This window comes from Theobroma cacao, chromosome 10 (genome assembly GCF_053813885.1).
Source record: "Theobroma cacao isolate CCN51 chromosome 10, ASM5381388v1, whole genome shotgun sequence".
Taxonomy (NCBI): Eukaryota; Viridiplantae; Streptophyta; class Magnoliopsida; order Malvales; family Malvaceae; genus Theobroma; species Theobroma cacao.
This window is the reverse complement of record NC_142648.1, coordinates 1904665-1920053: the sequence shown is the minus strand read 5'-3', so window position 1 is coordinate 1920053 and position 15389 is coordinate 1904665. Positions and strand designations below refer to the sequence as shown.

The 15389-nt window shown below is 33.0% G+C and overlaps 1 protein-coding gene and 1 non-coding gene across 3 annotated transcripts; one reads left to right on the top strand and one right to left on the bottom strand.

The window, feature by feature from the left end:
* Positions 1–10598: 10598 nt before the first annotated feature.
* On the bottom strand, positions 10599–10671 carry TRNAF-GAA (transfer RNA phenylalanine (anticodon GAA)). Its single transcript has one exon. It is a non-coding gene; the product is annotated as a tRNA-Phe (tRNA).
* An 89-nt stretch (positions 10672–10760) lies between these two features.
* ARP5 (actin-related protein 5) lies at positions 10761–15314 on the top strand. Of its 2 annotated transcripts, XM_018129344.2 has the most exons (12): positions 10761–10939; positions 11017–11087; positions 11174–11298; positions 11534–11578; positions 11888–11990; positions 12228–12337; positions 12739–12848; positions 12937–13027; positions 13095–13538; positions 13837–13964; positions 14192–14531; positions 14633–15314. In XM_018129344.2, the coding sequence occupies exons 1-12, from the start codon at positions 10839–10841 to the stop codon at positions 15140–15142; spliced, it is 2178 nt and encodes a 725-aa protein (XP_017984833.2). In that variant the 5' UTR covers positions 10761–10838; the 3' UTR covers positions 15143–15314. The 2 variants fall into 2 exon arrangements, with proteins under 2 accessions (XP_017984833.2, XP_017984834.2); XM_018129345.2 differs by lacking the exons at positions 10761–10939; positions 11017–11087 and having other exon boundaries at positions 11204–11298; positions 11883–11990.
* Positions 15315–15389: the final 75 nt, after the last annotated feature.

Below are 15389 nucleotides of genomic sequence, written 5' to 3'. Positions count from 1 at the left end.
ATATACTTAGCATTTGTTTCCTTCATATGCTTTTATTTGGTATCTTGTAATTTCCCTCTTTGATTATTAATTCTAGTTTTATGTACATATATAATTTCATGATCTCTTTAACAAGTTCATTCCTATTCAAATTGATGATGAAATTGAGGTGACTGTCATAATTCAAGAAAAGAGGGGAAAAGAAATCAAAGAAAAGGCTGGTGCTGACAGTAAAAGTTCATACAATTCCTACATCCCCTTGTTCTTATTACAATTCCTTGCACGGATCTATCTATATTGATTTGTATTTTTTCTATGATAATACTTGCATACGCAATCTTCCCACTAGTACTTATAAATGCATGATAGGTCAGGAATGACGTATCGATTCAGAATATTATCTTTTTTTTTTTCAACCCGAATATGATTTGAAAGGTAGAAAAATTTTTGGTATCAATCAGATAAGTTTTAAGTACATTTATGCGTTAATTAGGGTAACAAACAAGCAGTAGAGTTTGGAATGATTAGAGATTTTCTCTAAACCTCTTTGATGAAGTTGATCTTTTTTATTCTCCTTTTCTTCTTCCCTTTCTTTGGAGATTCTTGGCCGTCTAGCACTATAACATGCATCAAAGAAAAGAAAAGAATGAGAATTTCGAACCTGTTAAATTGTACTATTAATCAACAATGCCTACTTCTTTCAATTTCGAACCTGTTATATTGTACTATTAAATCAACAATACCTACTTCTTTCCAACTTCCATGGTAAATCATAGAATTACGAGTATTCATGTTCCTGAATGGGCCATGATGAGTCTCATGACAAGGGACAAGGAATGATGGATCACTCCCCTCTAAGCTTTTTCTCTCCCACATGCATTTGACTGTGTGATGCCAACCAAATAAGATACAATGTGCATATGATTGAAATCTCTCAAATGTAAATGTAAATTTGCCAATGACTTTGGGATATGATCATATCTCTCTTCCATGTTGATAAAGGAAGAGAGGCACAGGAAATTACCCATTGCAAACATATACCTACTAGAAAGTAGAAAGTGAATTGCCTTATAGCTCCTTCTCGGGAAATCTTGCAAAACAAAGAAAGGGCAAAAGCTTTTGATCCTTGATGATGATTCCTCTGAGAAGTTAAACACTGTGTGTGCTTTCGGGTGTATCGGTGCTTCAAAAGAGAGAGCTTTTCTTCATACGCAATAGCGTCCCAATAAGTGAAACTCCAAAATTATTCTAAAGTTCCATATTCAACCCAACCCTCTTCTCAAAGAAGAGCAAGATGATGTGACATCGATTTGGCTGAAGCTGTACGGACAAATAGAGAGACGGACAAGCGTCGAACACGGAGAAGTGGAGCCAGTTTGCTGCACACATATCCTCGTACGGACAATCTGCTGCTCCGTCTCTTCGGTTACTGTGTGAGTAAATAGCATATGCACAACAAAATTAAATCTTTACACCTAGACTATATCCTCTTGTTGTGAATATGGTGAGAGTAATGATTCTAGCAACCTAATATATGTTAAAAAGATGTGAAAGCTTTGATTATTTCCAACATCTTTTTATAAATTCGGGTTTTCTTTTTTATTTTAAGTATCGATAAAAGTGCAACGTTTTTGTACGATACAATAAAAAAGAAATAAAAATGTAACTTTCGGATAATATTTTTATATTTATTTAAAAAACATTATAAATTAATTAATTTTTAATTATCGTAGACCATTCAAACTTAAGAATGATGCAATTTACTATAAATTCATTAATATAACCATTTCGATACTATGTCTATGTGTTTTATGAAAACATGCAAGATAAAAATAAAGTAATTGATCAATTCGATATTGTATGTCATACTCATTCATATATAAGAGTTGGGTTAATTTATAAAACTTCTTGGCTCCCAAGACAACATCAACTTTGCTCTTTTATATCTTTATTAATGTCTTTTTGGAGGGTGAGTTGTCTCTAGAGCTTAGGGTTTATAAATTGTCTGCATATGCTTTAGGTGTTTATCCTTTCACTTTATTTTTACATTTTTAAATTTTTCACGTCTAATTACACTGACACGTGTGTATGCATACACACGTATATATAAAAAGTTAAGTTTGAACTTTAATTTTACTCTCGAGATGAAAGCTTAACAAGTTAAAAATCATCAACTAGGTTAAGGTCTTGTGTCATTTTGCAATAGTTAATCTTGAATCTTTATATGCTCTCATAATATGTACCTAATTAATATATAAATTCTTATTTCTGCAACTTGTTGCTGCATATATTGTATAATTTTATTTTATTTTTTGACAAAATAACTTTTTCATCCTTCCTATCAAATCAATAAAACCTAAATTGATTTTCCAAGAAAAAGTAAAAGAGGGTATCACTTAACCTTTTTAGTAACTTTTAAAGGATTTTTTCTACACCAAGCAGAAAATTGTGGCCTACCCAACTAAATATCAGCAAATAATTGGGAAAAGCCAGAAAGGCCTTCCCTTCCAGTTCTGCAGCCTGTCCCTAGCCTCTCTCTACTTAACCAGGATAAATACATACATACATACATATATATACATACATACATACATATATATATATATATATATATATATATATTTGCCAGAGAGACCCACAAAATTCAATTGAAAGCTTGACATGATAACAGCAAATCTGGTGCCAACCAATATTCTCTCCATTCTTTGCAAAAACCTGAAACACACCCCACTAAATGCAGAAAATTTGGAAATATATATATAAATATATATGTTATGTTATATGTTATTCACAGCTGTATATACTTTCTTAATTAAGATAATGGCATCAAAGCATCTGGCTACATGGCTCTTTCCTAAGAGAAGGTAACATTAAGATTTTTCAATTTTGGAAAATCAAATTAAAAGGGGTCCATTTTATTTAAGGAAAGGCTGATGATGCAGAGAAGAGTTTTAATTAAGGGTTTTTTCTTTTGTCATTTTTTGTTCACCTTCCAAATTAAATGTGCAATTTATTTTTGTTCCCATCAATAGCTAAGCATGGTATCAGCTGCTGAGAGGACCAGGCATGGCAAATTTGAGTAAAGTTATTAAAATTGGTTTATAGTATTTATATCATCAAAAGAAAATATGTCTTTTTTTTTTTCAGTCAATGAAATCTAGATAAATCAGTTATCCCAATTTCTATCTTATAACGAAAAATTATCAACTCTTGAAAATTTAATACTTCTCATCATCGATAAACAAACGAATTAACCGATTCAACCGATTTCTCGTTGGCAAATAATTAGGTTAACTCTAATACTTATCCTCTACATTAGTCTAATAATGTGACATGCTTCCACATCAAAATTTCTCTATCGTTCTCCATTATGGTGTGTCAAATCAGAGCTTCTTGCTTTCTCTTTGAAGTGATATATTGATGATAATAAAAATAAAAAAAAAATCTAAAGGGTAATATATATATATATATAAGAAAATAGAAGGAAAAAGAAAGGGAGAGTGTTGCTTTGCTTCCACATTGATTTGGTAGAGGATCTTCCTTTTCACAATTGTGTGGGGGCTACGTGTATTTCTCGTGGCCTACAACCTTGTTCTCCTTTCAAACACAAAATCAAGTAGCTTTCCTCAACTATAGCTTGATATACATATTTTTTAATTTAAAGCAAATAGATTAGAATTCATATTATTTAAATAAATATATATTTATCATTAAATCAAATATCTAAATATTTAATCGATTTAATTTATTATTTATGGACAGTATATTCGACGTACACAAACTATTATTAATCTTTCCATATATCAAGAAAAATCCATGGCTACAAATTCATACATAAATAGTTAGGTTTTTTATTTTAAATTTTTGGTTATTTGTTTTTTCAATACTTAAATAGCGAGCCCAACTTACTTGGATTCCAAAATTTTCAATATTTTTTAAATTTTAAGTTGTAAAATTTTATAACAATTATATTAATTAAAGTTGCTAAATTCGATACCATAATTATACGTCGGGTATTCTAAAAAATCGAATAAAATAACAACGTTTTGCTTGCATCTTGCAAAATATCTTAACAATAGATACAACCTTACGTTGATTTATTCCGTTCCTTCTTATATGAAATAATTATATCTTATATCATATATGTTAAGTAACGCTTTGTATATAGACTTGTTAAATATAAGAAAAAAAAAAGATAAAAATCAATAGTAATTAATTAATTACACTAGTACTCATTAATCCTCTCATGTACTTTTTTCTTTACAAGTAGACAATAACTACATAAGCTAGCCCTAATCTAGTTGGTTTGACAGCAGCCTAACCCAGCTCTGAAATGATTTGTCGAAAACACCCCAGAAATTCCGCTGATCAGAGAAGCACTGCCTTAGATATATTACATTACTAAGCAGCAGCAGCAGCTGGAGGCATTGCATCCATGTATAGCTTTCTATAAATGGAAAGCCCAAACGTTCTTAGCCTATTTCATCGTATAGCCTTCATTCAGCTGCCATTTTTTCTTTCCCTTGAACACGCCATCTCTCTCCCTCTTTATCCATTGTTTTCTTGACCCCTTTTGGCTCCTTTCTCTTGGGTTCTAATTACTACTTATGCCTGTTTACAACTGAATCTTAACTATATAGTTTTTCTTGGTTGACTCTCTCTCTCTTATGTTATACAAAAAAATTTAAATATTAATTCAAAAAATCATCGAAACATATAAAAAAGTAAACTAATCACATGATAGATGATAAGATATGAATGTTTTACGTAATTAAAATCAATTGACGCAAAAAAATCAAGTCCAATAGTCATTAACTTCTAAAAATGATGATTGAATGATCATGCAAGCATTAAGTGATTAAATGAATAATTTTTCTTTATTTAATTGCTTGTAAAATTCAACCAAAATCATGCAAGCATGAAGAAAACTCTTTTCCTTGTGGCATTGGGTGTTGAAATTTGCCAATACAGTACAAAATTTCTGAAAGAATTTTTTGGTAGTCGTGTGTTCTTCATGCCAAATGGAATCACATATATCATGGAGAGATGGTGAAAAAAAAAGGATTGGGCTTTTACTTAGGGGAATCTAAGTGATGGATAAGATGGTGAGATCTTTTCGAAAACAAAACTGTGGGGTTCTTGTTGATCGAGGTAAACAAACCACTTGCTCAATTGTACCCATTTTTAGTCATCTCTTTCCATTGACATTTGATACCATTTTTTTTTTGTCAAATTACCAGTGCATTGATGGAGGCTAGGCTACTTCTCTTTTTCTTTTAATAAGTGCATGACTGTGATCACATGCATGATGTTGATGGTGATAATTTTATTTTCTTTTATGATGATGATGATGGTGATGATCATGCCATGCAAAGCAATGCTCTGGTCCCTAGTTAGCTTTGGGTATGGATTTCTCTGAGCATATTGTTCCATCTTGATGTGATGCCAATGACGCCATGCATTTACTCATCTAAGAAAATGTCTTATAAGGTTGTCAGCTGATCAGCAGTGAGCTCTCCCTCTCTCACCTCTTTCTTTATCTCCTTTTTTGAAAGAATGGAGGGAGGGATATATCAGACTAGCTAGGGCTCTACATTCCACACAAAGGAATTGTGAACGTGTCTAGGCAGGGAAAACTGGTTAAAGCAAAGTTTGGGCAAGCTATACAAAATTTCAGTACTCTCGTAGTTGACTCGGGATTCGTTCACCCGCAGGCGCAAAGCTGGATTCAGCATTGTGCAGGTCAGAAGGAGCAGCAAGCTCCCATCGCATTTACATTATTGGTATCTCATAAGGTTCATGCGCTAGACTCCCAAGCGTTTTCCTGTTTCTACTCCCTTAATCCCACCCTTAGTATCATCGATCGGGGCTATTACCTTTGCTTAAAAAAGTAATCCGATAGTGTGTGCAATACAAATACTCATAAATTTTTTAAAATTATTTTTGTCTGATATAAGATTGAAATATATATATATTTTTTTAAACACTTAACGAGACATTTATCTTTATCTAATTTGACGATATGTCGTCATCATCATCATCAATAATCCTATCTATCTCTTTTTGAAAATATTTAAGGTCAATGGAATCAAGGTTGAGTTTGCTTCAATACTACTTTGTCACGAAACTATTAATCTCTCTCTAAAAGACTAGCAAAATAGAGTAGTATGCAACACCGCTTGATGTGGAATTGAAACACGAGTTTTTTTTTTTTTTTAACTTTGACTGACACCTGTGCAAGGATGACACGAATAAATTGGAATAAAAGAAAGACATTAATTTCTTTTTCACTTTAATCCAAAGATAATACGACTGGATTCGATCCATTGAATTTCCAAAGCTGCCCAAGTACTTAAACATGCTGTTATATCAAAGAGGGAATAAATTGGATCAGAAGGGACCCATAAAATCACCTGAAATAGAGAATCCAATGCCCATAAGGCCGAAGAATGCCAAACCACAAAGAGAGGACTAGCTAACAGCACTGCACCAGACCGTTGGTACACCTCGTACCCTTCAATAAGTGAACCTTGTCACCTACTTTGGTACAATTATGTTCCAAATTTAACTTTCCCTTTCAGGTTTTCCATGACCTTTTTTTTTTCCTTTATTTCTTCTTGTTTTCCAAGTGTGAGTTTAGCATAACCCAAACTTGATTCCGATTTTGACTCAAAAAAAAAGTAGGGTTTGGAGAGAATAAGATCGTAAAAATATTCGACTCGGATCAAAGTGTTTTCGTTCGTACCTCACTTGAATTAAGTTCAGTCGACACTAAAATATATGTAAATGAATAAAAACTCTTTTAATTATCGTGATTAAATTTTCATAAAATATAAACTTTCAACTCAACATTGATTCGGGACACAGTTTTAAGCGATTTTATATATCTCATATTAAATTGTTTTTAAAATTATATTACAATTTGATCTTCGCATTAGTCATTATTATTATTATTTTCAATGTTCATTTCCAATTGCGTTATATTTTGAAAAAAAAAAAAAAAGACAATTTTGACGCGATCAATAAATAACATTATGAATGAGTTTGGGCTTACAAAGGCCCAATATTTCGACCCAAAAATGCATTTAATTGGTCCAAAGATTACCCTAAGCCCAATCCTTAGCCCAACTGAAAAATCCACTTCTCAAAGCCCTAATCTCTCAAACCCAATATAAACTCCTCTCTCATATTGTTCAAATAATTAAAACCTTTTTTTTTTTATTTGGTTCGGTAAGTTCTCTTTTTAATTCACTAAATAAAAAGCTTGGTTGAAATTAGGGTTAAGTACAAATCGGTTAAAATGGTTCCATTAATTTTATTAATTCAGTATATTCTCTCCGTTTTGATTTTAAAAATTTTTCCTATTAATCGAATTTTAAGATGATCTTTTTAGTATGTTTAATCAATCAAACTTTTAAGATAATCTTTCTATAATTAGCACTTATCTACGACTAATTGTAATCCTGTTACTTTAATCCGGTTATTGAAATGTATGATAAATATTTTTTTAAATATCTTAAAAAATATATAAAAGAGTTATAGATTTAGCTAATATGTAATTTGAAGTCAAAATAAGCAAAAAAATTAAAATAATAGAAATCTAGACTCCAAAAGAACTTTAAATTAGATTAATATCCTTAAGTAGATATACACAAATTGCATCCTTATCTTATCATATACACAAAAACCTCCACAAACAAATTTAATTGATGATAATGATTTTTTATATATATATATATATAATTCAACATTGAAATATTAAACTAAGAATAAATGGAAATCAATGAACTTATATTATCATATGGATAAGTTATTAAAAACATATAATAATATATATAACATATTAATATTTTATAATCTTGGTTATCGGAGCGTTGTAATGTTATGAGACTTGTGATGTTAAAATTTAAGAATTTACTTTTATTTATTATGAAATCAACATTAAAATATGAAAATATGAAAATTGAACTTGAGTATATTAAAATCCATTACTAAAAAAAATTCAATTAACCGATTTAATTTGATTAATTAATTAAACATTTCGGTTTATTTTTACTGCCCTTCCCATTAATTTAATTAAAAAATTTTCTTAATCAAATTACCCCAAGGTACACGTCTTATTAAAAATTTATCAAATATGAATAATTAAAAAATTAAAAAAACAATATTTACACTAATAATCATATTTTATTTCTATTATACATCACTTAATAACAAAATATTTCAAATTTTCAGTTTCAAATAAGCTTGAAACCAAAAAAAGAGAGAAAAAGAAAAACCTGTACAAAATATGACTACTACATAAAAAAAGAAAATTTAATTTTCGTGGAATTTACAAAACCGAAAACGACAACAACTTTCGCTTCAAACGCAAGCTTCCCTTCTTGGCACCAAATCTGAAAACAAAGCCTCGAGACCAGGTGGCTTAAAAAACCCACCCTTCGGTGGCTCCACCTTCTCGTAAACCGGTCGTTTCTTCTTCGGAGCTGGTGGACAAGGCGGAGACGCCGTATGTATCGGCCGCCTCGGCGTCATGTAACCTTCTTCGTGTTCGTAAATCTCCATGACAGAGAGGGGAAAAACAGAGAAGCAAAAACGAAAGAGATGGAAAGGAAATGGAAGGTTTGGATCGGATTTTATACGAGAGAGTTTTGCTGGGTGATGGCGTCTAGGGACGATGGGGTGGTTTCTTTGACTTATCTAAACGTGTGGTAGAAGCAACTAGAAAACGAAAAAGCTCTCGCTAAAGTGGATCCCACGTCCGATGAAAAACTTACGTGGCATGACACGTGGCTGCTTGATTTGACGTTTGAAACTCGGACTTTTTGGGTCTCTTTCTGTCGGCGTGGGGCCCTTGAGAAGGTGGGGTGTGCTCATGTGGTGGGAAATTGGTTCATGTGTTGAAGTTGGGTCCGATTGAAGTGACTCATAAAGGGGGCTGGGACAGAATCGAGTTGATGGTTATGTTTGAATATTCCCTGATCCTCGTTTATGGGTTTTACGTGGGCTGGGTTCTGGTTGTAGGGTTAGTGGAGAAAGTTGGCTACGGGTTGAATTAGACATGCTTAGTTGGCCCAATGAAACCCCTAGTTCTCCAATCTCTTTCTTTCAATTTTATAATAATGGTGATGGAGTCAAGGTAGTGATGGCCATCATTATTCAATTTTTAATTTTTTATTATTATGTATATATAATTAAAAGAAATAAATTCATGAATTTATATAATTACTTTTTAGTTATCTCTTATACAAAATCTTATATGAGTCACATTATTTCATAAAGTATATGTTTTTATATAGTTGTATATGCGTTCGATCCATATGATATTTTAATTTCTCATAATGGATGACATGATATGTTGATGTGAATAATGTGATAATCTAATTGTCTATTATGACAAATCAATATATCATATGAGTATAAATGATTAATATTATTTTGACTAATGACCTTTAATCAACCATTACTTGTAAATATATGTTTTTGGCTCAAAAAAACTATAGAGATTTGATTAAATATAATAAAATATTAAAGACTTATTTGAAATTTTTTAAAAAGTTTATAGATATTTTAAAGTATTATGTCATAAAAAAATACTAATTTTGTTCAAATTAGGCTCATATTTAGATTTAACAAATTTGGATTTCACATCATCTAGGTACAATATTATTAAATATTCAAATTAAGTCAAAATGGGAGTATAATTAATAATTTATTTATAACTATTTTATACATATGCTAATATCCATAAGAACTTTAGGATTGATACTATAAGTCAGTATATCATATAAGTATAAATGATCAATATCATTTGACTAACAAACGTTAATTAATCATTATTTGTAAATATCTATTTTTGGCTCAAAAAAACTATAGAGATTTGATTGAACATAATAAAATATTAAGGACTTATTTGAAATTTTTTTAAATAGTTTATAAATATTTTAAAGTATTTTGTCATACAAAAAAAAAAATACTAATTTGGTTCAAATTAGGCTCATATTTAGATTTAACAAATTTGGATTTCACATCATTTGGGTACAATATTATTATATATTCAAATTGAGTCAAATTGGGAGTATTATTAATAATTTATCTTAGGACTATTTTATAATATGGTAAGATGCATAAGAACTTTAGGAAATTATTGATACTAATCTTACTCTGCATGCAATATTTATGGGCAATTAGACTTATAATAAACCATGAAAATAAAGAGAAAATAAGTTTTAGCCATATATATTTTAGACTTATAATAAACCATAAACCATGAAAATAAAATATAAGAATGATAATTATAAAAGTAAACGATAATACCATTTAACCATGGATAATTAAAAGTAAATGATAATTATAAACCATAATGATAATTAAACCATGGATAATAAAAGTAAATGATAATTATAAAAGTAAATGATAATACCATTTAACAATGGATAATTAAAAGTAAATGATAATTATAAACCATAATGATAATTAAACCATGGATAATAAAAAGTAAATGATAATACCATTTAACCATGGATAATTAAAAGTAAAGGATAATTATAAAGCATAAACCATAATGATCATTAAACCATGGATAATAAAAATTAAAAAGTAAGTGATAATTATAAAACTGCGGTGAGCGTGGATCGAACACGCGACCTTCAGATCTTCAGTCTGACGCTCTCCCAACTGAGCTATCCCCGCTTTCGTTTCTTTTTGCCAACCTTTTTATTTATCTTAGAGTGTTTTCTTTATTCTCTACCAGTCTCACGCTTCACCGTCTCTCCGCTTCACTCTTAGAAAAAACCCTTTTCCCTGGACTCTCATTCTTCCCCATTCAAAGGCAGTAACCAAAAAACAGCCGCCCAAAAATGCCTTTTATATCGAAAATACAAAGGCAAACGGATTACGATCTGTTTCCTTCCTCAACTCCCATCGTCATCGACAATGGCGCTTCCTATTTTCGTATCGGGTAGCTTAACCAAACCAAACCCTAACTTTCTTCTTTTTACTTGCTTACATCCTGACTTGTGTATGTGCATTTCACAGCTGGGCAGGAGAGAATGAGCCGCGGGTTGTTTTCCGTAACATTGTTCAAAGACCTCGTCACAAAGCCACCGGTACTCTCTCTCTCTCAAGCAAAACCGAAAAGTGAAAATTGAAGATGAGCTAAGGTTAAATTATGTTTTGTTTTTGGGTGTTGCAGGGGAAACCGTGACAATTGTTGGTGACCATGATCCTGCTTTACTGAGATACTTTGATTGCACACGTTCGGGCCCTCGTTCCGCTTTCGATAGCAATGTTGTCTTCCAGTTTGAAATCATGGAATATGTATGTAAAATCTTTTACATACATCATTCCTTTTTATTTTCTTCAGTATGGAATTGCGTGAAGTAGCGAATTAAAATTTGGGGTTTGAATGTAAAATAAGAGATGCCTTTGGTAGGTCGGGAACATCGGATAAGAGTTGGTCTGGCTTGGCTGTTAACGTGATTGTAATGCTTACTTATTTGTTTTAAGTATTGGGAGCATGCTAACTTTGAGCATTCTGTTCTTGTATTTACAGATTCTTGACTTTGCCTTTGATCGATTGGGTGCAAATGGATCTCGGGTACAATGATAACTTTATAGCTTTTGTTCTTATCTCCTAAATGGCCTGAATTACATCTGCTTGTGTTCTTAATTAGGAATGCTTTAGCAATATGTAGATTATCTTCAGCTCGTAGTTTTAGGTTAACTTATATGTGTCTTTGAACATCTGCACACCTATAAAAGACTTGAACTTTGTTTGTCATTTGTTCTTCATTCTGCATTGTTTTATTGGCTGCCATTTCCAGTATTAATACTTTTTGTGCTGTACTTAATGGTTCAATTTTGATTTATTCTTTATTGATTTGTTGTTTGTTTGAGGGCAGAACAGATCGATCATCCTGTCCTGATCACAGAATGTGTGTGCAACCCAGTTCAGTCTCGTAGTAAAATGGCAGAACTTCTTTTTGAGACTTATGGAGTTCCATCAGTAGGTATAAGCACTCCTTTTAATTCTATGAAAAATTTTTAATGTTACCTATCAGGCTCAGTTGTTTTACCAGAGGGATACATGGTCTTGCCCACATGAGTAGGGCCCAAGTGTTTCTTTGAAATAAGTTTTGTTATTAGTTGGGGCTAATACTTGTTATTTATATTGTGTCTTGAGAAATTATTTGCCCCAATGATATTTATGTCCTCTGATGTATGAGTTTTTCTGTATGTGATTACAGCATTTGGTGTTGATGCTGCTTTCAGCTATAAATATAATCAACAGCATGGAATTTGTGACAAAGATGGTCTAGCTATCTGCCCGGGATTTACAACAACTCATGTCATTCCAGTATGTTTTATAGACTTCATATTTACCTTTGGTGCGTATATTTGCGAAGTTGAGTGGTCATTATTTGGTTTAGGAGCATTTTTAGCATGTTGGCATTAATGGGGATGACTTGATAAATTAGTTTCTGTGAGGAATTTTCTTTAATATGTCATCATAATGATGTCAGCATCAGAAAAAATGTTTAGCGCTGGTATCTCACTACGTCTCTTCGGTGAATCTGTTTAGTGGTCTGGTGCATGGCTGGCTTAGGAAGGTATATCATGTTATAGACCGAAGAATAGGGTTTTGGGAAATGTGACTGATACAATGCATTATTAGATTTTACTAACAGAATGTAAGCATTGAGGTTCAGGATTTGGTTGTCTTTCATTTTTTATGATGTGGGTTTCCTTTGGCTTCAGTTTGTTGATGGTGAGCCTGTTTACAAAGGATGCTGCCGAACTAACATTGGTGGATACCATGTTACTGACCATTTGAAGCAACTTCTTTCACTTAAGTATCCTCATCACATGTGAGTGTAAATTCAGCTAAGTTGCCAGAATCAAATACGACCTGCTTGCATGGAACATCTGATAATGTCTTTTAAATGCTTATAATAGGGCAAGATTCACATGGGAAAAGGTTGAAGATCTGAAGATGGAACACTGTTATGTTGCACTTGATTATGCTTTAGAAGCTCAATTATTTCAGGTAATGACTTAGCTTTTTTCTTCTGCCATCCTTTTTGCAACGGCTGAAAGTTCAATTACTGTGACAGAAAGGGGGCAAGGAAGCTGAAGATAAATCCAGGTGTTGGCAGCTCCCATGGGTTCCACCACCAATGGAAGAACCTCCTTCAGAAGAAGAGATTGCAAGAAAGGCTGCTATAAGGGAAAGACAAGGTCAAAGATTGAGAGAAATGGCTGAAGCAAAGAGGTCTTCTAGAATAAATGAACTAGAAAATCAATTACATGGATTGGAATTTCTTTTGCAGCAACTTGAACAAGTTCAACAGGAAGAAATTCAGTCTTTCCTGTCAGAGACTGGTTATGTTTCTAAACAGGAAATAGAATCAACTCTGATGAAAGTGTCACAATCATTAAGAAAAGCAAAAGGTGAACCAAAGGCTGAACAAGCTGAAAATGAGGAGAAGGCAGATTCTTCTACAAGCGAGAAGTATCCTCTTGTCAATGTTCCTGATAACGTGCTTACACCTGAGCAGGTAACCGTTAATACCAAATGGCTAATCTGCATCACTTTTTTGGTGTTTGCTTTGTTAGGCAAATGCATAAAACATCAGGTTAACCAGTTGGATGCAGTCAGGAGTTATGGGCAAAAGTGTTTTATGTCATAATGTGAAGAAGCAAAATAAAGATTTAAGAAGGCCTTGGGGACTGTAATTGTCAGCCTACTCAAAATGAACTACGTTATTATTTTTGTTAGATTTCTTGTCATTGATGATTTTTTTCTTTGCCTGAAATTCATGATAGTATTTACCCTTGACTATATTGTTGTGACAGCTTAAGGAAAAGAAGAGGCAGGTTTTTCTTAAAACCACGACAGAGGGCCGGCAGCGAGCTAAACAGAAACGCTTTGAAGAAGAATTAGAACGGGAAAAGAAAAATCAACAAGATGAAGAAAGACGCTTGTATGCCTCAACCTTATGAGTATATTTTTCTTTTTCCTTTGTCACATTCATTTTGACCTTGTTAAGAAATGGGGGCTGAGGTGAGGAGAAAAGAGCAGCCCTATGTAGTTCAAGTAAAGATTTGTTTGTTTAATTCGAATTGGTAGAGAGACAGTTGGGCTTGGGGATTCTAATTTGCTTTTTTGACTGGTACTTTCTCTCTTCTTATTGCTTTTTCCTTATAACAGGGAGAACCCTGAACTTTATCTAGACCAGATGCATAGTAAATACAAAGAACTGTACGAGAAGGTTGAGCAGCGGAAAAGACTCAAGACAAATGGAGGCCATGCAAATGGGAATAATTTGTCAGGGGGTGTTGGGCGTGGGGAAAGATTGAATGCTGCCCAGAGGGAAAGGATGCGCCTTTTAACTACAGCAGCCTTTGACCGAGGGAAGGGTGAGGATACTTTTGGTGCCAAAGATGAAGATTGGCAACTTTACAAACTAATGAGCAAAGATAATGATGACGATGATGATGGAGCAGATGTAGATGAAGCAGAGCTGGCCCGTGTTTGTGCTAGGCTCCAGGTTAATTTATTTGCCCTGTTGTGTATTAAATTAATTTGGAATTCTCCTAATTATCATGTAAGATGGATCACTCATTACTTCATTGATCTCTGTTTCTGCAGGAGATAGACCCAACATTTGTTCCTAAACCAGAATTAACAGCTGCACAACCAGCTACTGCTGAGGCACCACGTGCTCGTCCACTCACCAAGGAAGATTTCCAAATTGTGCTTGGGGTTGAAAGGTTTCGATGTCCTGAAATATTATTTCACCCCAACTTGGTTGGGATAGATCAAGCAGGTTTTGATGAGATGACTGGGGTTTCGATAAGGAGGTTGCCATCTACGGATGGGGCTCTGGAGGATAGATTGACCAGTTCAGTCTTCATGACTGGTGGGTGCTGTCTCTTTCCTGGTATCAGTGAGCGCTTGGAAGCTGGAATCCGGATGCTTCGACCATGTGGGTCGCCGATTAAGGTGGTAAGAGCATTAGATCCAGTTCGTGATGCATGGCGTGGTGCATCTGTTTACGCCGCAAACTTGCAGTTCCCACAACAAACATTCAGTAGGGCGGATTATTATGAGAAGGGAGAGGACTGGCTTCGCAGATATCAACTGCGGTACACATTATAAATTTATTTTCAGAAAACATCATACTAGTAGATAGATGCCCATTTCGGAAAGAACTAGAATCCAACACCTTATTCCTGAACAAGTTTCCTGCAAACTATGAACTTTCATGTATACGGTGCTACTTCTCTAGTTTTATCATTAATCATTATCAGAAGCAAAGACATTTCCTTGAGATGGTTTATGGTCATATCTCGAAAAAGGCTTACATAAAACTAGAATCAATTATCGCTGGTTCGGCAGGTATAGA